This window comes from Falco cherrug, chromosome 2 (assembly GCF_023634085.1).
Source record: "Falco cherrug isolate bFalChe1 chromosome 2, bFalChe1.pri, whole genome shotgun sequence".
In the NCBI taxonomy this organism is placed as follows: Eukaryota; Metazoa; Chordata; class Aves; order Falconiformes; family Falconidae; genus Falco; species Falco cherrug.
The window spans coordinates 116,656,609-116,677,994 of record NC_073698.1 but is presented as its reverse complement, the minus strand read 5'-3'; the positions used below and the strand labels follow the sequence as shown (position 1 = coordinate 116,677,994).

At 36.4% G+C, this 21,386-nt stretch overlaps 1 protein-coding gene across 6 annotated transcripts in view; it reads left to right on the top strand.

Annotated features, from left to right (window-relative positions):
* The window catches only part of ARL13B (ADP ribosylation factor like GTPase 13B), a 45,656-nt gene extending 28,014 nt beyond the window's left edge, over nucleotides 1-17,642 (top strand). For 4 of the 6 annotated variants that reach the window (XM_055701257.1, XM_055701255.1, XM_055701256.1 and 1 more), the window contains 7 exons: nucleotides 2,119-2,224; nucleotides 5,496-5,698; nucleotides 8,060-8,156; nucleotides 9,279-9,510; nucleotides 9,979-10,095; nucleotides 10,591-10,659; nucleotides 15,566-17,642. In XM_055701257.1, coding sequence (XP_055557232.1) covers nucleotides 2,119-2,224; nucleotides 5,496-5,698; nucleotides 8,060-8,156; nucleotides 9,279-9,510; nucleotides 9,979-10,095; nucleotides 10,591-10,659; nucleotides 15,566-15,642 — 901 coding nt within the window. In that variant the 3' untranslated portion in view covers nucleotides 15,643-17,642. Of the gene's footprint in view, nucleotides 1-2,118; nucleotides 2,225-5,495; nucleotides 5,699-8,059; nucleotides 8,157-9,278; nucleotides 9,511-9,978; nucleotides 10,096-10,590; nucleotides 10,660-12,348; nucleotides 12,393-15,565 lie in introns of all 6 variants that reach the window. The other 2 variants (XM_055701258.1, XM_055701259.1) reach the window with 2 other exon arrangements.
* Nucleotides 17,643-21,386: the final 3,744 nt, after the last annotated feature.

Below are 21,386 nucleotides of genomic sequence, written 5' to 3'. Positions count from 1 at the left end.
CTCACGCTGAGCTATGCAGCTTACCAACATTTCATTCTGCTTCAGCAGTGCTTTGTAGAATGTGCAGTCCAAATAGCCTAGTAAATAGTGCAGTTATTTAATCTACAGGTGAGAAAGGAGTAGGCTGTGGCAACAAACTCCGTGTTCAGAAATATTTTCTTCAGTTTCCCCCTGGTTTATCTTTGGCTCTATTTCATAGCTAAATACTGTGAGGACATTACTTGTTCTAGCTGGTTGGTGAGAAGAAATAGTGCCAGAGTATCATAAGCATATTGAAAACGTTGTAGGTTCTGTACGTGCGTTGGACAGCAGTTAGGGAATCTCTGCAATAAATCATACAAAGTACTGTAGAAGTACTTTTTTTGTTGTTGACAAGTAGGAGTGGATTATCAAAGGAGGGGTGAGGAGGAAGGCCTCATGCTTTTTCTAGCTCCATAGGCAAGTTGGCAAAGTTTTGGTAATCAGTAGGGTGTAGGGTTGATGGTAAATCAGTGAGCCTTTTTGGACCACAAGCAGTTAAGACCAATGAAGTTGGAGAGGGAATGGACTTTTGAGAAGCTGTCTTTCTACGCTCCTTCATAAACTCTTCTTGAAAAGATTAGATAATGAATCATAGTGCACGAGGTTAATGGTGTCAAGGAATGTTTTTTTGAGCTATAGATGTAACACAGCTTTTTTTTTCTTGGGGTTTTTTTTTTCTTCCTCTCAAGGAAATAAAATCATTAAGAATTGAGGCTGTCACACTGTGATTCTGGAAAGTTGGAGGGAATAAGGTCTTAGAACAAAATGAAGTGCTGACAAGTTCTGCTAACTGTGGAGTGGATTCTTACCAGCAAGGAGTATGATAAATCCAAAGTACAAGCTTTGGCCTAACATTCTCTAAAAGCCATTTGAGTTGATGATGACTTGAGATTTCAGAAGAAAGGCTATGGAATCTGCTTCCAAAACCATCTGACATTGCATTCATGGAAGCCAAATATTTGTGACTTTATCCAGAAAGTTGAATCAGAGTTCTCATGTAACAGAAGCGTTGCTAAACTTCAGAATGTTATTTTAGTGGAATTCCTTTCTTGGAGAGCAGCAAGTGCAATTTTCAGATTCCTAATGTTATGCAATACTCCTCTTTCCAGCCTTTGCACTTAGCTTGGATTACTGTTGTAGAGTGCAAAATAAGATTGCATTGTATGCTTATATTCCAAAATAGTCTGTCCTGGTTAAAAGTACATGGTACCAGTTTTCATGCTGAAAAATAGTAACTGTGGAACAGGAGTAGTCTATTGCTTGTTAAATATTATTTAATATCTCCTCATAGTTCCTAGAGTTCTACCATACTACCTTGTTAATTAAAAGCAGGTAATGGGAGAGGAAAGACTATACATCCTATTGTCATCGAGAGTTTTTATGGAAGATGGGAACAACTCTTTCTTGACTTGGCCTTTTTTGTGAAGTTTTGTTTATTTCTTATGAAACTCTCAAACCCTCAAGAAACCAGAATTATTTCCTGTGTGGGTTTTTGTCATGTTTGCCTGTTTAAAGTACATATTTTGGACTTCTACCTAAATTTCTCCATTTGTTATTAATATTTGCTCATAAGCAAACTCAGAAAATCATTGACCAACATGACTGAAAGTTTACTTTTTGAAGTTTCTTCTTAGGGACTATATCTGCTTGGCTAACACATTCCTAAATACTTAAGGAAACTTACCATGTTAATCCATCCTACCTTCTTGGATGCTGACCAATTTAAATACATTTTAATTAGGATATTGATGTCTCCATAGACTCCAACAGCTTGTACTGTGTAGCTTTAGATGTAGAATGGTACAGTCTTTTACATCCATCTTCTTAGCTGTAAAATATAATTGCTTCATCTATTAATAATTATTAAATAGTTACTAAGCACCTTAGTAATTACTGTTAGTATCTGTTGCAAATTGTGCATGGACTGACATGTTTATTAAGTAGAAAGACCAATTAAGAATTAAGGCTGAAACAAGGTATTTTTGTCTTTACTTTCTCCTTCTTCCCCTTCTTCCTATTTTTATCAAAAACTTATCCTTTGGAGATCTGAGAATCTCATGTCGGGATGCTAAGTGTGTCTTTTAATTTTTTCTTTAGGCTGGCAAATAAGCAGGACAGAGAAGGAGCCCTGTCAGAAGCAGATGTAATAGAATCCTTATCTCTGGAAAAGCTTGTCAATGAACACAAGTGTCTATGTCAAATCGTAAGTATTTTTTAAGATGCTTAACTTTCTAATATATGTAAAGCTTGCAGCGAGGTAGGAGGTTGTCCCATATAGTGTAAAACTGAAACTCAGACCCTGCAATCCCAGCAAAGATACAGGACATGTATCTGTTCTGGAAGCAATTCTTCCTGTTCACCTTGACGTTCTGCTTCTGGATCTTTTGAAGAAATCTTTATAACAGGAATCCTGAAAGTGTACACGCTAGTCCATTCTGAAACCATCTAAGAATAATTTGTTACTGATATGTTTAAAGCTTGTTTAATTGGACAGCAAGTTCAATATTCCACCTTTTTAAAAAGAAGCAGGAAATGGAATTTGCCTACGTTAGCATTCAGGAAGGATCACTGTTTGGATATGGTGTTTGTCTCATTTCTGTTCATAGCTAAAATCATCATTCAATCTGAGTCACCACCTGGCAAACTCTTATGAATTAATCTAATTTCCGGAACAGTAGTCACCAAATAACACTGTTGGAGCTAGTTGCTAGTTAAATTTTTGTCCTAAAATACCTGTGTTTCAGATGTAGTATTCACAGTCATGTTAAAAAAAAAAAAAAAAAAAAAAAAATTAAGAAAAGGGCAGGGGAGAGGGAGCCAAAACCAGAAATCTGTATGAAAGCTACTTAATATTGGTCAATGTTTCCAATAATTTATCTAAATCAGTAGTTCCCGAAATTTTCTTTGAAGTATTTGTTTTAATTAACCAGTTTATTAGTTAACTATTTGTGGGCTTTACTTTTGTAAACTTTTCCTAATTTCAATAAGAAACATTTAAAAAGATAATGTAATGTTATTAGCCAAAATTAAAAGGCAATTTTGCAAAACTATTCCAGCTGGTATTTGGTTTTTAAAATTTCAAAAATACACTTAATTCCCTAGGGAGAGTTGTAGGGTAATACATAGTGCTGCTATTTTCTCTAGAAAGCTGAGTTATAGCAGGGCATAGCTCTGCTATAGTGATTATGTCATGACTCTTTGAATGCTTTTCTTCAGTCAGTGGACTTTGCACTACGCATATGTAGCTATCATAAAAATAACAATTGCGAGTTTGCCATTTTGTTTTCCCAAGGGACTTCTGTGACATAAATATTTTCTTGAAAAGCAGCATCAATGTGAAAGACCTGTAAGATTCTAGTGTATTTCCCCAATACTTTAGAATTATTTAATTTGTGCCATTTTCCAGTAAAATGCTGTTCTAGTTGTCCATTTGTATCTTGGGTGTAATCAACAAAGAAACTAGATCACGTATTCTTAAGTCATTTTAGCTGAAATCAGCTGAGAGTCTTACCTACTCAATGGGCAGCTTCTTTACTGGGCTGATGAAAGGTAAACATGGTCCCAAGTTGTTTCAACATGATGACTCATGGGGTGAGTTTAAACAGGGGTCTTGTGAAACAAGATTTAAATAAAATTAGGCAAGGACCAAAAAACTGTTTTTTGTCTAATTAGTTTTTTTCTGGATCTTTGTTTCCCACAGATAGCTATTTGTCTCACTGTCACACAGTGTCAGTGAGAATTACTTTCCTCTTTCTTTTTTAATATCTCTGTATTTTCTGTATTTCTAAATTTCTGTATTTTACAACTGAACTACAGCAACAATAATCTTGGTGCAAACCAAGAAGAAAATTGCCCCAGTGCTGTCTATTGTTTTATCTTAGTTATCAGAGAGAAACAAGGTATTATTGCCTATACATTTTCACCTGATGAGGTTCTGCTAGAGTATTGTGGCATTCCATAGTGAACAACACTCATATTTAAACCTTAATTTAGACAAATTAGGAATGTATTAAAATGCAAACTATATATTTTTATAAAATAAAGGTATATTTAAGATATACATTAAATATACATTATATGAAATATGTTTATATAAATATATATATTACTATATAAGATATGTTTATTATATATAGATAAAGCAGTTTAGCACTGGGGGGGACATAACAGGACAGAATTATTTTTTTCTGTTATAAATTGTACATACCATATCTGACTATGGTACCACTTAAATGCTTGTCAAATGAAGAGGTAAAGGGGAATTTTATATGTGTTGACATTGGAGAGAGTCTTTGTAATTGTCCTTCACTCCTGAGCACAATCAGGTGTGTAATACCATTTCTTCCTGGCAAACACATAGCTGGATCTGTTCAGTTGCTATTCTGTGTTCTAAGCTAGAATCAAGACATGTTTCTTTTGTTCCATTAAAGCCCATTATACTTGTCCTCCTGACAATTAACATGAGGAACAAATTAATCTTTTCCTATTTGCAGTTGTGCCTTATGTTTTTGAAGGCTATTATTGTATCTTCTTGAAGCTTTTTCACGTCAAGAGAACCACTCCTGTTCCTGCAATGTTTTCTTACCAGATACATTTTCATAACCAGTTTTGTTTGAATCGAAAGGAGCACAGTAAGAAAAATCATTCTAGTCAATCCACTTCCTTGAATTGTTGCATCCAAGCTAGATAACATATTCCAAACTAATTTGGCACTGGCTTTTCCACCCATCTTCCAACTGGTTTGCCTAGATCATGGTTCTCTCTCTTACTGATGAGAATATCATGATAGAAGTTTCAGTCCAGTCAACATGTGTAGTATTTTGCTTCACCCCTATCCACAATACCTCTTCTGATCTAAGAAACAGAATGGGTTTGACAGTTTTAATGACAAATTCACACTGGATTTTATTTATCCCCTTAGTGCTATGAACAAGTTGAACATTTCTTTCATGAACTGGAGCTAAGCTGATTCTCTTGCATCTTGTTTTTTCCATTTTACTACATAAATATAACATGGACTATCTATAAACCAGCAGCAAAACAGAACATACATATTTGGGGTTGATAAGTTATATTTCTATATAGACACATAGATATGGATGTGTATAGAAACAGGTTTGTAAATATACATATATACACATAGCAGTTATATATGTTACAGCTGTGTGTATATGGAATGGGTGTATGTATATGTCTAGAGAAAGACATGCAAACATGGTTTTCTGTGCAGTATTCGAGTATTTTTTAAATCACACTGGAAATAATGGAATTTGGTAGAACTAATGTGATTTGTATATTGGCAAAAAAAGCACCTAAATTTATAGAATACCTAAATGCAAATTTATTTCCCCTACTTCTCAGAGTTTTGCAAGCTTCACAGTAAAAAGTAGTTGTTTGGCTGAATTCTTGTTTTCAGTCAAGGAATGTGTTCTGAACTGCAAAAAAAATTCCACTCTCTCTCCTTAAATTTGCAGGAACCTTGCTCAGCTATCATGGGCTGTGGGAAAAAAATTGATAAATCAATAAAAAAGGGTTTATATTGGCTATTACATATCATAGCAAAAGATTTTGATGCCTTAAATGAGCGCATCCAAAGAGACACTACAGAACAAAAAGCGTACGAAGAACAAAAGAAACTAGAACGAGCTGAGCGCGTGAGAAGGATACGAGAAGAAAGGTATTGTCTCTGTAATTTCTCCTACCTCCCCTTCCTCCAAGATATTTGATTCATTCCTGTATAAAGAATTTAAAACTTCTGAGCCAAGAGCATCCATATTAGAAGTACAGACCTGAGTGCTAGATCCTTTCGTTAATTAAGACCTACAAGTTTTTGCCTGGTTCACCCCCTTTATTTTATTTGCTCTGTGCTGGAAGTGTACCATGAATGAGAATTGCAAGGCGGTAGTTGAATAAATTTGCCCTTGCTAATATAAGTTTACAAGAGGCTAACCAAAAAAATTAAGTCCTGGCATTTAATCTTAGGTCACCTTCAAGTACGTCTAAAATAAACTTATTAAGGTAGACTTTGTAAACCATATGTGAATATCAAAGACTAGATGTGAAACTTTATTCAACACTATGCTTAATGAACTTCAGGATATCCAGCAGGTAAGGCATGGAGAGACTTAAGACGATGCAGGGAGGAGAAGCAGGACAAGCAATATATTTCTTCCCTTCACAGCCCTTCGTGGTCATCAGCAGCCCACCATGATTCCTGTTAGAGAGTGAAGTGAAACGTTTTAGCAAGGCATTCTTAAAAAAATTGCTGATCGCTCCTGTCCCCCTGTGTGCCCTATATACGCAGAGATTTGCGAGTCTCAGTTACTGTGGGAAGTGACTGTGCAGCTGCTGTGAAGTGTCTTGGCTTGTGCTCATGCCCGTTTGGTTTACTTCAGCAAGTACATTGCTTAAGCACATTTTAAACACCTGGAATCTGACACATTCTTCATACATATTTCACAAACTTATAAAAAAATTCATGCGCTGTTAGTCTGCCAGATGTCTCTGCATCGACAAAACGCTCTGACCATGTTGGACTGTGTTGGGTTTATGCCGTGTTGAGAGGCGTAGTGAGGAGCACTGGCTTCGAACAGGCTCTCAGAGGTTGTCTAGTGATTGTGGGCATTTTCCATATATTCTGCTCCTGTTCCATGATCTTGATTGTATTTGTTCACTGGAAGAATGGATTGGGTCTGAATTAGATTAAAGGCTTCAAAGTTTTGCTAAACTTCTTGTGTCTTAGAGGAAAGCTAGCTTGTAGCTTCTTGCTGGTTTTACCTGTAGCTGAGGGCATGTCTCACATAGAAGAGATGGCATTAAATTCTCATTTTGCTGTTTTGCATCGATTCCTCACTGTAAGAAACAGGTTAATCTGTATTCAATTGTAATTCTGTTTCATTCTGTGCTTTAATAATTCCCCAGACTGCTTATTGTTCAGGTTTGCTTCCCTGAATGTTTTCTCAAAGTGCATTTCCTCCATAATACATTCATAGCAAACATCTTGTTCCAAATGGCAAACCAGAGAGGTAGTGCCAGTAAATTTTAACGCAGCACTGGCTGTTCCTTCCAAGTAGCATGGTTTCCTGGGTACGTCGGTGACCTCCCTTTCATTCCCCTCTGTGCCTCTGAACAACAGAGTTATTTCCTCTCTCAGTGCTTGCAGTTGTAAAGCAGGTGTAACAGTGATTCCTATGCACCAGTGCTATCAGAGCGATTGATGAAAAGTGTTTGATGAGCATATAATTTATTAATGGTATACTATTTAATACACAGGAGTTGAATATTTCTTGCATAAAGGTCTGGTACCTAAAAACCTACTAGTGCAACAGCAGTATACTGAGCATTGTGTGTCTTTCTGAACTTTTCTGAGCCTAGTTGAAGCAAATATGAATTCCCTATCTGCTACCACATAAACTGAATGCTTTGGTAGCAGTTCTCCATTATGTGTATTAAGAAAGATCTAGAATTATGAGAAATGGAGGTGTGTTAAAAATAGAAGAATAGGTTTTACATAGTCTGTTTTCCCACCACATAGTTGTGGGGTTTTTTTGTATTTTGTTTTGGTTTGTTTTTGTTAATGATTGACTACCTTGAAAAAATTGTTATAAAAGATTACCACTGTGAAAATTTCAGCATGACAATTTCAGCATGCTGTTGAACAATCATACCCTTCCAGTTACAGAAGTATTCTGTCACGTATCCTGTCCTCCAAAACTGCTTCTACTTCCCAAGTGCTGATTGAATCTTCTGTCAAGTAGCAGCGGTTTCTACCTCTGCCATGACATATACTCATGCTTTATTGATGTTAGCTTGTCAGGGTGATTTCTGTAGAATGTTTTTTCAAAATACAGAAGCATATTGTAAAACTCAGTTGGCATAAACCAGAGGATGTTAGATGGCCTAATAAGTATTTCTCTAGCGTGTAAAGTTTATGGCTTGGCTTCTTCATAATTCTTTGTTCATCTTCCCCCCCCCCCCCCCCCCCCCCCCCAAACATTAAAACAACAACAACAACATAAACCCAACAACAATGACAAAGGGAAAGAGAAGAAGGAAGAAATGTACCTGATGAGGAAGATCCTGAGCCTGGGAACTCTGAAAACCCTTTCCAGCCTATAGCTGCTGTCATCTCTGAGGTATGGGAATATGTGGAAATCTGGATTGGTTTAGAGCTACCACTAAAAGATTTCTGAGAGGTAATGAGAAAAGTGGTTCATTTAAGAGAATTATTCTAAGTCTGTATGCACTTTTGTCTTCTTCTTTTTTATCTCGTCAGTCTTGTTTGTTTGCATTCAATCAATGCTTTCATGTTAAGAATGTTCCCTATTTTTGATTTGGGGTCAAAAAGTTTCGTAGACATGGTCGAATAAAGGTATTGTGAACAGATGACTGAACACATTTCCTAATTAAACTATTGGATATTCAGGAGTGAAAAATATTCAAAGTATTAGCTTCTTGTGAAGCGTTTTACTGAGGTAGTGAGCCATATAAAATCTTTCTGACTACTATGACTAGATTTCTGAGCATAACCTGTTTTCTGTTGAAAACATGAGACAATTGAGAAGTTTTCTTAGTTTTGAAAGAAGAAAAGCATATTAGTATATAATATATAGTTTCCTTAACCTGTGTTTCTGAATTCAGGTAGTTCTTATTTATTGTACCGTATTTTTTTTATTCGGTTGACTTGAGGTAACACAGTCTCAAGAAACACATAAACTCTCAGAGACTTTTTCAGTAAGTAATTCAAACATATGCTTCTCTCCAGGACAAAAGTGCCCATATCCATACATCTTGTAAAGTCAGCTACATGCACAATAATACACTTTATAACAACATACAGAGTAAGAAGAGAAGGGTGTAAGTATAGGCATTGCAGAGACTGTGATTTAGTGATGTAGAACCTGTGAAGCAGCCTGTCATTGGGTCCATATGACTCAGTCAGTGTTTCTCCAAATCATGGTAGCACTTTCTGGCTATTTAAGTTCTGTGCATGTGTATTGTGTTTTAACTAAAATATTAAAAAAGAAAAAAAAAAAAAAAGGAGGAAATTAGGAGTTTTCTAACCTTTTGCTCAGGACTTTCTTCCTCTGGACAGGATACTGGCAATTTGATTTCTTTACTTATTTGTAAATGTTTTCTATGCTAGATGTGGGACAGAAAAATATTTTAGGAACATTTTGATTTTTAAAACTACCTTCCTGTCTTATCAGTCATTTTACAGCATTAGAGGGTGTTAAAAAAAGTATCTTTTTTCTTAGAATGAAAAACAAATTGAAAAAGAAAAGAAGCGGCAAAGGTTGGAGACTGAAAAGGCTACAAGTCTCTTGAAATCACAAACAGAGCAGGAACAAATGGATGCCCAGCACTTATCAAGTAGCAGCAGCCAAATCACAAATGATAGTAGACTAGAAACATGCAATTCTACAACTACACAACTTTTGCAGCACGAAGAAGAGAGTGAGCAGCAAGCCTCAGAATGCCTTGACTCAGGTAAAACTGCTTCCTTTGAATTCGTCATTTAATGTTACTTTTCACATAGTTCTTCCTTCTGTCTGTGTTATTTTCCATGATACCACATGTTAATTTAAACTGTTGAAAACATAAAAATACACCATTAGGGCACTGTATTGGAAGACCTGTATAAAAAAAGGGCATGCTTGTTGGTGAGACTGATACTGTAGCTGAAACTAGGTACATTTTTATTATAATAAAATATGCGGTCCACTTCCCATCAGTACCAAGCTAAGTTGAATTTCTTGATTAAAATGTAGAGTTTGCATATATTTTATGCTTACAGTTTATTTTCTATAGTAAAATGATGTGCAGATTTTACATTTCACATAATTTTGTATATAAGTTTGAGCTGATTTATGTCACCCCAAAAATTCTATTAGAAGATGATCTAGGATATTCTCTGAATATAACTGATATGTAATGCTGTATTTCTGTTTGGTATAGATAACAGTAAGAAAAAAAGTAAAAAACCAAAATTAAAAAGGGGCCACAGAGTAGAACCTGTTAATACTGATGATACTGTTCCCAAAAATCCTACACCACCACCAGCTCTTCCACCAGGTAAGTCTACTAACAAATAATAATAGATGTCTCAATTTGTGGTTATTAATCCTTTAAAATAGTCATTTGTGAATGATGAAACTGGAATGGTCTTCATACAGAGATATGCTACTGAAACTTAATCTCTAGGAAATCTTTGATGCAGTTTCCCGCTTCACAGTATGAACTTCCAGCAGTATTAATTTGATCTGTCCTTGTGGGGGAACATGTTACTGTTTTCACACAAAAAAAAAAAGAAGAAAAAAAAGAAAAGAAAAAAAAAAGGCAGAAACTTGCCTACTGACTGGTGAAAAAGTGATTAAAATATCAATGTTTTTAAGGGTAATTCCATTTATTTTTAAAGTATTTAATAATTATTCACCATAGATACAATATATTACATACTTTTGGCATTTCTAAATGCTTTGATTTCTCCCAAAGAGAACTGGCTTTCATACATTTCATCAGAATCAAGTGCAGTCGTGGCGTGTTTTGACTGTCTTTGTTTTCCTTTAGTTGGCTGGGGAACTCCCAAACTTAATAGACTTCGAAAACTTGAGCCTCTTGGTGAAACTCATCATGCTGGTAATTTAAAATGTTTTGGATTTTTTACTTTTTTTATAGCATTCTCCATTGTTCATTCACTTCTACATTCATTTCATCCTTCATCCTTTTTTTTAATTTCTTAATGCCAGTTTTCATTGACCAAAAGCTAACACTTTTGCTTAGTAGAAAGCACCTTTTTGATTTTTCAAGTCTTACTCCTTTTTTTTACCAAAAAGAGTAAGTTCTGTCAGATTCCCTTATAAAGTTTGAAGTGGCACAGGATATCAGAAGCTATTAATGATCAGAAGTTATTTGCACAGCAGCATACAACTAAATATTATAATGTGGCACATAACAAAGAGCAGCAGGATCAATTGCTTTTAAGAGTCCAAACACATTTTGCATTCAAAATGGAAGTTTCAAAGTGTATCTCCATTGTCCATATGTAGACAATTCATCATTATCTGATGCAGTGGGAACAGGAGTGGTGTTAGCTGGATACTGGAAAAAGGCTGAGGTACTCAGCAGAGAGGATACTGCAGAAAGACCTAAGCAGGACTGCAGAGATCCAGCAGGGCTTATTAATTTGCCATCCATAGTGGCTTTTCCACATCCAGGCTGGTTCTGTGCTGCCTGTTTGTTTCCACACTGATCTTACGATCTGATCTGGAAGCGCCAATCACATCACAATACTGAACCCAAATGAGCCCCGTGTATTTTTCTGTAGTTCTGTGAACCATAGCCTCCATCCAGGTGAATTCACTGTGTGTAGGCTGACTCCCTGTCTTGCCTCTTGAGATAGTCTAAAATTTCTTCTCCCCACTGGTACTGCCTCCGTATGGTTTTAAAAGCATAGTCTGTAAGTTTTTTGTCATTGATTTGGGGGTGTTTTCTTTTGGCAAGGAAAGCTACAGAGATGTGGGCACTTCCAAATTAAGTGCATCACGTTAGTGACTTCAAATGAGGGACTGCGATCCCAGCTGTGATGAAAAGCCCAACATAAATTTGATTGCAGAAGTAGCGAGACTTCCAACTGAAACCCTAGGTTATTGGTCTGCAAGGAGAGTTGTCAATGATAAAGCTTGGGATCTGCTCCTTTACCTGAAAAGCCAGTGTCCCTGGAAGTTCACAAACTGATAGGAAAAATAAGTTTAGTAACTGGAAATGTCAAGATGTAGCAGGCAGGTTCTTAATTTCTTTCTGCAGTAATGACTGTTTTCTATTTTTGGAAGACCGTGGAAGATTGTTTTTCATATGCTCATATTGCATCTTTTTCTCAGTTTTAAATGATAATTTCTGCCTTTTTATTACATTTTTATTTTTCAAATCTTGACAAGCCAATTGAATGTGGAGACATCTGGAGTTATACCAGAGAAAGATAACCAAACTAAAGCAATGGGAACACTCACACAAATTGAACAAAGAGAACGTTAATTGAGGAACTTAAAGAGAAAGGAGCTCAGTGTGGATGTCATGATCCTTGAGCTTAACCCTGACTTGAATTGATTGTGCTATTATCATGTAGTACAGCACCATATATACATACCTGCTGAAGTTCTGAAGCAACAGAAAATGGAGCTCCTCTGCCGAAGAATCAAAAGATGCTTAAAGGGGAATTAAGATCTCCAAAACCTAAAAAACTTATTTTTCACAGGAACGTCATTCATGTGCATAAAATGTAATTTATAGTCTTAATAATAAAACCATCTTGCTCTTTTTTATTTAAAGGCAAATAATGAGAAGGCGACAAGAAAGAAAAACCAGATGAAGAGGTAGGGAGGGGAAGAAAGGGAAGAGATGGTACTCAATTTTTGCCTGTGCCTAAGGGAGGTGTTGCATTTTCTAGCAAGAACATGGGTGGGACAAAGAGGGAAAAAAATGCATAAGCTAGGTTGCCAACTCTCAGGTATGTAAGTTAGTAACCTGAGATCTTTGTTGATGTAGTCAATTTGTAAAATAAGGACAATAATTAAAGTGTTTTGGAATCTTAACAATGGAAAAGATGTTTGTAGGGAAATGATCTCTTGACCAGAGGTGTAACCATTGAGATCAGAGGAAACTTGGAGTGCTCAGAACTTTGCAGCTTGACTCAAGACATCGCCTGCTTTTTGCAGAGATTTGGTTTTTTTCAGGAATTTTGAGATGCAAGATTCACACAGATACAGAAAGCAAGAAAACATGTATTAGGCATCACTATTTATAAATGAAAAAAGTTCTTCAAATGCATGGTCCAGCATTGCCAAATCTTCAGTTAAGTCCTGATATCAAAGAACATCAATTACTTATTTTGTTTAAAGCACTTATTTTTTTTTACTCAGACCATCTGAGAGCCATAGAATCATAGAAATGACCCGTAAGATCATTGAGTTCGACCCTTAACCACCAAGTCCATCTTGCACTGAGTTTAGCTTGTCATCTGTCCTTGCCCGTTTTCTGTCACGCAACAGTGTTTTTCAGTGAGTTTTTACGTATTTTGTAGATGGAGAACCTGCTCCTGCTTAGAAACTCATTTGAGTTTCCTAAAACGAACGGAGCCTGCCTTTGATCCATTTTTTAGAGAACAACTCCTTTTGGCTGTCCCTTCAGCAAAGAAATAAATCAGGTTTGAATTCCTGCCCCCTCCCTGCTTTGCCCAAAATTCACTTTAAACGTGGTTTTAGAAGTTTTTTCAGCCATTCAACCTTTGTGAAATAAAAAAGCCTGGTTTCCTTATAGGTTTCATGATTAATTGATATAAATGATTTGAAGGTACAATTTGCAGTGAAAGCTTAAAGTTTGGCAGGAGGGTGTTTATTGGTTCCTATAGCTGGGGCTTTAGTAAGGCTTTCTTCTCTGTGGGTTTTTTGGATTCTCTGAAGTACGTTGTTTTCTATAGCAATACTGCATCCTGTTGAACAACATGCTTTGACAAACCGTTACTGGCCAAGGAGCTGAAAAATCCTTGCGTGGGGGGCAAATGAGCATCTACCTTTCGTGTAGACCAGGCTGAAAAACCTCAGTTCCAGTAGAATGCTCAGGACTCCAATTAAAATTGTTAGTGTCCATAAGGGCAAGGAAAGAAAAAAAGTATTTTGACAGTCTGCTTCTAAAAGTTTAAGGAGCTTTGGTTATGCATAGAGCTTATTTTCAGGAGCGTTCTCCAACTCTATGTCCAAGAGTGTGTCGATGAAACATTTGATAGCTCCTCAGTGTGAGCTAACCCCCTTTAAGCTTCAAAGCAGATACAACTTTTTGTAGTGTTGATTTCTGCTAGTCCATGGAAAAACACAGGTGTCTGTCAGTATTCCCATGCATTCTAGTACAGGTCTTTGTCAGTTAGTCTTAAAAATTATTTTTTTGGAAGTGTCACAGATATGTGATATACTTTGCTGATGAAACACATACAATTAGTGTAGTGTGAGGTTGGAATAACCTCCAAAGGTCTGTTTTTTAATGTGAGGTGTTCTCAGAGACATAAATCTGTCTTAATGATTTAATATGCAAACTGAAAAATTTCAGTGTTGGTGAGCAGGCTATTTGGTATATATATTGAGTCATTTTTGTGTCATTCTTAGCAGCGAACATTACGTCTGATACTTTGGCAGAGTCAACAGGCAGTAGAGGCAATTATATAAATCTTTAATTATATACTTACTTTCACTAAAGACTGCAATTTTTCCAGTCATGCTAATGATTCTAGCACAACACTAGGTAATGAGTGTCTATTTCTTGTCACTGGAGGATACATTTGCGAGGATGATAAACCTCTTTCATTATTGGACACACAGTCAAAATTGTCTGCCAGACCTCAAGGAACTGACTAATAAAAACATCCATTGTGCAGGTTTTCATTTACCCTAGAATCATTTGTTGCAGTTTTGTTGCTTTTCACATGCTGCTGCAATGCTGAATTAGCTCTATTAAAATCATAAGATCTACAACAATAATACAGAAGTGTTATTATTTTACTGATTAACTGTAAGGATAGCTAAAGCCTTGATCCTACAGACATATACACATATTCTTAGAGTCATGCAATCCAACTTACTTGCTTTTGTTAATTTTAGCTTAGGAATGCAATTTTAACAGAAGTTATTCCATATGTAGAACAAGTGGAATATATTTGTCTTGAAAAATTATGATTAGTTAAAGCTGAATTTTGTGTTGGCAGGCCATCAAGGCTTTGTTGGAGAAGAGGTTGTCAGTATAAACAAAATTGAGATTTGAATGCTTCAAAAAGCTGCTTCTATTTTTTCTTGATTTCTACCTCTTTCCTTTTTCCATCTTTCATTATATTATTTTGCTTGTGAAATGCTTTGCATGTAGCAGTCTGCATAGGTTTGTGGTTTTTGTATTTATTTATTTTTTTTAATCAATTACAATTTTTGGGAATAGTTGTTACTCTTTTCTGGTGTACTTAATAACTTTGTCTTGAACAATTTTACTACTTTAAACTCCTTTATTGACAGAAAGAAATGTTGCACTTGAATCTAAAAATTCTTAATATAGTTTTTAAGAAACGTAGTGTGGTTTTCAAGATAGATGCCTTGCATAAGTGGTCCCAAAATTTTGGATGCTGCGTAGTGTTACTGTACTTAAACCTTTATTGTAATGCAGACTTGACTACAGTAACATTCAAATTCTGATACTTATTTTTTTCAGTTGTTATTTGTACACTTTGGATGTCTCATTTCCTATTTTCAGGGATGTTTACAGATCACCTTTGGGCTTGATCTCGCAAATGCTGATGCATGTATAGTAAAATGTAGTTAAGCCCTGTTTTGGCCAATACACCTCCAGACTAGCACGATGTCTGTAAGTTGCTTGTAGGAATTAGCTCAAAACTTGTAGACTACCTAGCTTTCATTAAGGAAGCGAGAATTTACCTTATTTCAACATTCTTTAGGCAAGGGAGATAGTAAATAACAGATTGATGTGTTTTTCTTCTCTTGCATTTTTTACACAGATTTCTATGGAAAGCCTCTGCCCCCGTTGCCTATACGCCAAAGACCCAACAGTGATACCCATGATGTCATTGCTTAACTGGATCACAAATAGCATTTAAAAAACATGAACACATTATATCAGAAACGTTTTTTCCCTTGAAGGAATTTTTTTAAAATTATAACTTTATCGGCTTGTTGCAAAACAACTTGGTGGCAATTAAACATGGAGTTCGTTCTGTCATGCTTGGTTGATCAGACTTTGTCATTTACTTTTCACAACACCAGCTCTTCTTCAGGATTCAGCGTGAGATCAAGTCCATGGATGCTCATATGAACATGGTATTGGATATTTATTGGGTTTACTTGTGAAAATACATAGCTGTAAACCTGAAGAAAAATACCTTCAAGATCACAGAATACTGGGTTATACGTTCTCACCAAGGTCTTTCTCCAGGTGCCGCACAGTCGTTGGTATTTTTGCAGCTTATAAATGATTCTAAACCATTTTGTAAGATTCTATGATAGGATGAATATAGAAAGGTTATGCAACAAATATTGAGTATATTTTTCTAACTTTTTATAAAATTATTTGGAAGTTGAATGGATGTGCATACCTACTACCAATAAAATGACATCTAGAAAGCATTAGAAAGCTGATAGTCAAATGCATACCAATAGAGTATGTCTGAGTCTTACATTTCTCTTACAGTAGCAATACCTCTTACGAGGGATTACACTACCAAATGCTTTTGTCCTATTTCTGGCAATCTGAAGGGAGGGGGAAGGTAGAAAGGAAAGTTGAAGATAAAAATGTTTTATACAGAATTAATGCTGTTTGAACTGTCTGAAAGTTTTTTCTTATGTGTTGTTTTCTTTGTTTTGTTGACTGAGTTCGGCATAGGTAATAAATTCAGTTGCAAAACCAGAGCTGAATATTGTATTGTCTACTATGTCATATGAGAAGATTGCTCATAGTAAAAGTTTTGCACTAACTTGGTCATCAGTTTTCATGAAAAACTGAATCAACCCGTATGCAGCTAAGCTCCAGGATTTTTTAATCTTGCTAATACTAAAATATAAGATCTTGAAAACTAAAGAAACCCCAGAGTCTGAAGGTCTTATATAATACTTCCATGTAATGTGTTGATTTTACTTTAAAAAAATCACACACAGGTGATACATAAACAGCAAGGGTTACAATTGATTATATTCCTATTTAAATGTTTTTTCCTCTTTCCTTGGAGACAACCGTTGGTATATTGTGTGAAGGCGTATCGTTGTGCCACTTGGTCACAGCAAGGAGGAAACCCCCCTTCAAAAGTATTTTTTGAAGCAGTACTTGATGGTTTTCTGTCACTCACTCAGTCTTCCACAACATGGTGTTACCAAATGATTTTCATAGATGTTAATGCAATGTGTATGTTCGGCACTTTTGATGTTAGAAATATTTGACATATACCCCTTATGGCAATGAGTTGCACAAATAAACATCTGCCATATTAATGGAAATTAAATTATTAAGATTCTTTTTAAGAATATGTTTGAGTGGAGGAAAAAAAAAAAATCAGTCTTAAGAATATTAAGTTTGGATTGGGAGGAGAGGAATATTTGAAGTCTGCTAGTTTAGTGTAAGGATGAAACAATTTGTATGTGACTTACCGTGAGAGTATTTTTGTTGTATTCTAATAGGGTAACATGGTTCAGTTTCATTCTCAGGATTTAGTTGTTTTCACTTCAAACACACACGATATTAAGTGGAAGGTGTGGTCGCATAAAAGTTTATGTGTGCATTCTCTATCTTACTATTTTTAGCTATACCACTTAAATTTTTTGGCTTAAAAACTCTTTCACAGGCTTGTATTTTTACAGCTCCAGTTTCTAGAAATGTATTACCCTTTTAATACTTACCTAAAATAAATTAATGGAAGTCTTTATTAAAAATAAAACTAAAAACTGCTGTGATAACAAAACTTGAGAAACTGAAATGTAAGATGTCAATACCTTATGTGAAACGTGTGTTGTGTGTGTGGACACATATCAGTTCTGTTTCTGCTTTTAAAATAAATTTTAACAGTATGTGACCAATGTACTCAAAAATGTTTCATACAGTTTGTTTATTATATTTACTACAGGTTTTTTCAGTAATTTATACTACCTTGACTTTTTATTTGCACAATATGACATTTATGTGTAGAATAAAACTAATGCACAGCATCAGTGTGTTTGCCATATTATCATAAATTTCCAATGTTTTGGAAACAATTATGGTCATAAGTGTTTGGTGGCTGCAAGTCTCATTTACATTGTTAAAATGTACAAAACAGAGATCTTAGATGGAATCCTTGTGTATTTTTACAACTGCATTGTGGTCAAATTTAGAATTTATTGATAGATTGGCACTAAGTTGTGTATACATATGAAGTGCTTTGATAGTGCACTTAATATTTGATAGGTAATAAGTTGCACAGTTGTAAGCTGAGAAGGAATTGCACAAATCAGGAGATTTCTTTAGGTTCTGATACTTTCTCATTTTCAATAAGATCGCTTTCAAAATGGACCAGTAGATTCAGCTAAGTATTTGTACTTAAATACATGAGCGGTAAGAACAGGAATATTCTACATAAGCAGAAAAGTTCATCTTATCGATGTGCAACACTTAAAATATATTTTGGACAAAATATTTTAAAGGTCAGTTAAATGTGTCTTCTAAAGAATAGTAATTTTCATGAGCTGAATTAATGTAGAAGGTAATTGGTGCTTCAGAATAAGTTATTGTCTTTTTAGCCAAAACCTAGACTGCACAGAAGGACCTTACTCAGAGATTTCAAGGTTTCAAATAGAAAATAATAACTATCATTGTATTATAAAAAGTAGGTGTATTTGATATCCGTTATGTTCAGTTTCACGTCTGTGACGTGGTCTCTGTGTAAATGATGCACGGTGAGGGGCACTCCCATGGAGGTGAGCCAGAAGCACCGTGACTGAGGAAGCTCTCCGATAACCGTGTGAGATCTCGATTTCGATTTCGCTGTCCTCATGGAGAACTAGAAAGCTTTCGAAGAAGTGCCTGCCACAGGCAGCTGATGGCAGCTTTCTGATTGCCCTCTTGTGAGCCCTGGTGACGAGGATGGAGGTGGAAGCAGCCCAGCACCCGCGGAGAGCCCCGCGAGGCACATGTAACCGCAGCGCTCTGGCACATCCATCACCCTGCCAGGTATCCGTGGGGTCGTGGAAGCCCCCGCGCGACAAACAGGCTCTGAGCCTGTGTCATCTCTCACTTCCCAGGCTGTGATAAAGGCTGTGGTGATTATCCTTTCCTTGAAACTCATAGAACCATCATTCTATCCTCTGGAGGCCTGTCTGTCATTTAAAAATGGATTTCTCAGTTTGGCTGCTTTAGATGACATTTAAGATAAGGTTGCCAGGAGTGGTCTCGTGACAATTTTGTTCTCCAGTAGAAACCAGTGTATTTCCTTAGAACAGTTATGTTTGGATATAATGATGTCACATTCAAAAAGATTGATGGGCAGCAACAAAGCAAGCAGCATGGGCTTTTCTTTTTTTTTTTTTTTTTTTTTTTTTTTTCCCCCTTTAAATAACATTTGAAAGGTACTTTTTCCACTAAGACAGTGTTTTAGTTGAAAGCTTAGTACTGTAACTTCAGGGTGCCACCCACTAACTTTGCCATACTGCCTGTTAGCTTCCTAGCTTCTGGAATTCATTGAACTTCAAGTACTATAGTATTTTGAACAGAACATACCCCACATTATTTCAGTAGATGCATCTGTAAATGGACCAAGGAATATTTTAATAGTAGGTGTAATTTGAGATAAGTTTGTCTTAGGACAGAAGAATCTTTTCCTTGTTTGGTGGTTTTGTGAAGGTTTTTGTGGGTGGGTTTGGTGGTGGCGTTTGGGTTTTTTTTTTTCCCTATTTTCTTCCCTTACTGTTCATATAAGCTGTATTTTCTTAGGATTGCTTTGCCAATTGCTCTATAATAACAAAATCTGTGCTTTCCAGAACATTTTAAAAAAGCAGACCATGGAACGATTAGCAATCTATGTGTATTCCCCGGTGAATATGAATTTCAGATCACTTCAGAATCTCTTAATGCTGGGATGGTGGAAAGGCTGAGAAAGGAAAAAGTTTGGAGAGGATGAGTAACAAGAAATCAAATCCTCACTTCAAGCAAAGTACGTGGATTAGACTTGTGAAGACCAGCAAAGCCAGGTGAGTCTGGATAAGGTAGCCATGCTACTGAAATCGTGATCCACTGATAAGCACCTAGATAATAGGCTGAGGGACTGAAGAGAAGGAGACTCAGGATTTTGAAATGTATACATACACATAAAACTTTTCATCAGAAGGTAATAAGCTTTGCAGACCTCAAACTGATGCTTGGTCAGTCTTCCCACCGTGTTTGCATTTGCCACTGCAAAAAGCAATGTCCTCAAATTTATCATACAAAAAATTAGTCTTTAAAAAGTTTCACGAAGAGTACTACATCCCAATAGCATTAATTTACGTGCTCTTCTAATCTACTACTTTTTTATCCTAAAAGTCATGCCGTCCATGACTTTCATCTCCGTAACACCTGCCAAGATTTTGTTGTCTGTCTTAACATAACAAACAAACAGAATATTGTTTGCTTGTGTATTTCTAAATTACCGTATAATAATAGTGAAGGCTCAATATGTGCTTGCTCCAGGAAACTGTAGACACCTGAAACTGAACAGTGGAAGTCACGTGAGTGGTCCATCTTTTCTGTTCTCTGGGCCTGGAGGATGTTGATGTGCTGCTGGTGGTATTTCTGATTACTGACTTGCTAATTTTAAGACATTTTAGTCATCCTCCCTCTCTGCAAGTATCTCGGCGCCATAAAGCATACACTGTGTCCTCTTCCTCTGCTTCCCTGAATGCAAGGACATGCTTAGAGAACACAAGTTTGAAATAAGGAAACTTGGGTTTCAAGGAAATCTGTTAGCTTCAGAGAATTGTGGACTGAGGTTACAGTGGGGATAACAATGGATTCTGCAGAAATGAGCTACAGCTTGTGGTGTAACAGGGCATCTGGGTGTGCGCATGGTCGCTTAACCATGGCAAGCGTAGTTGCTTTGGTGGCAGAAATCACATAATTTTGGATAACTATTAAGAGAAACAGCAGCCTGCCTTTCAACATGTACTGAAGCTATTTCCCCCCCGAGTCAATCCGTCCCTCCAGTAGCCCATGGGAGAGGTACAGGGTGCAGTGGCGTTTGTACTGGTTTGTTACAGCCTGCCTGTCCGTGGTGGTGGTGTTGCTAGTGAACAAACCTCACTGAAGTCTGTTCTTTGCTTCTGCTGTGTTGCAAATCTCGCTGGTTTCGGACACATTAAGCAACGCTTGCAACACCATCTACAAGGGGAACATAGCCTGGATCTTTAGTGTACTGTAGTGGTACCACTTTTTAGTGGAACAGTGAAATTCAATTATTATCTGTATTTTCCTGTATGTTACTGGTCTTGGCAGAATTACAGCTGCAGGGAATTGTACTTTTTCTATCAGTTTTGTTCTGTATCTGTTGGTACAACTCATTTATCAAAAAGCTCTTTCTGGTTTCCTTCCGTTTTGCCTACTGGCTCTTTGTCAGGATCCCGATTGAAACTTTTCAAACAAGCTTTCAAGTTCGATGGTAATTTGCATGGGGTTTGCATAAATGTTCTCGGGCTTCATTATTCAGTGCCTGAAACTCAAATATTTATTGATAACGATAGCACTCCTGCCTTTACCTTTGCACCCTTTTCCAGGCTGGGGCTGAGAGGCCGGTTCCACGTGGGCAGGCTTTAATCGAAACTGTTGCT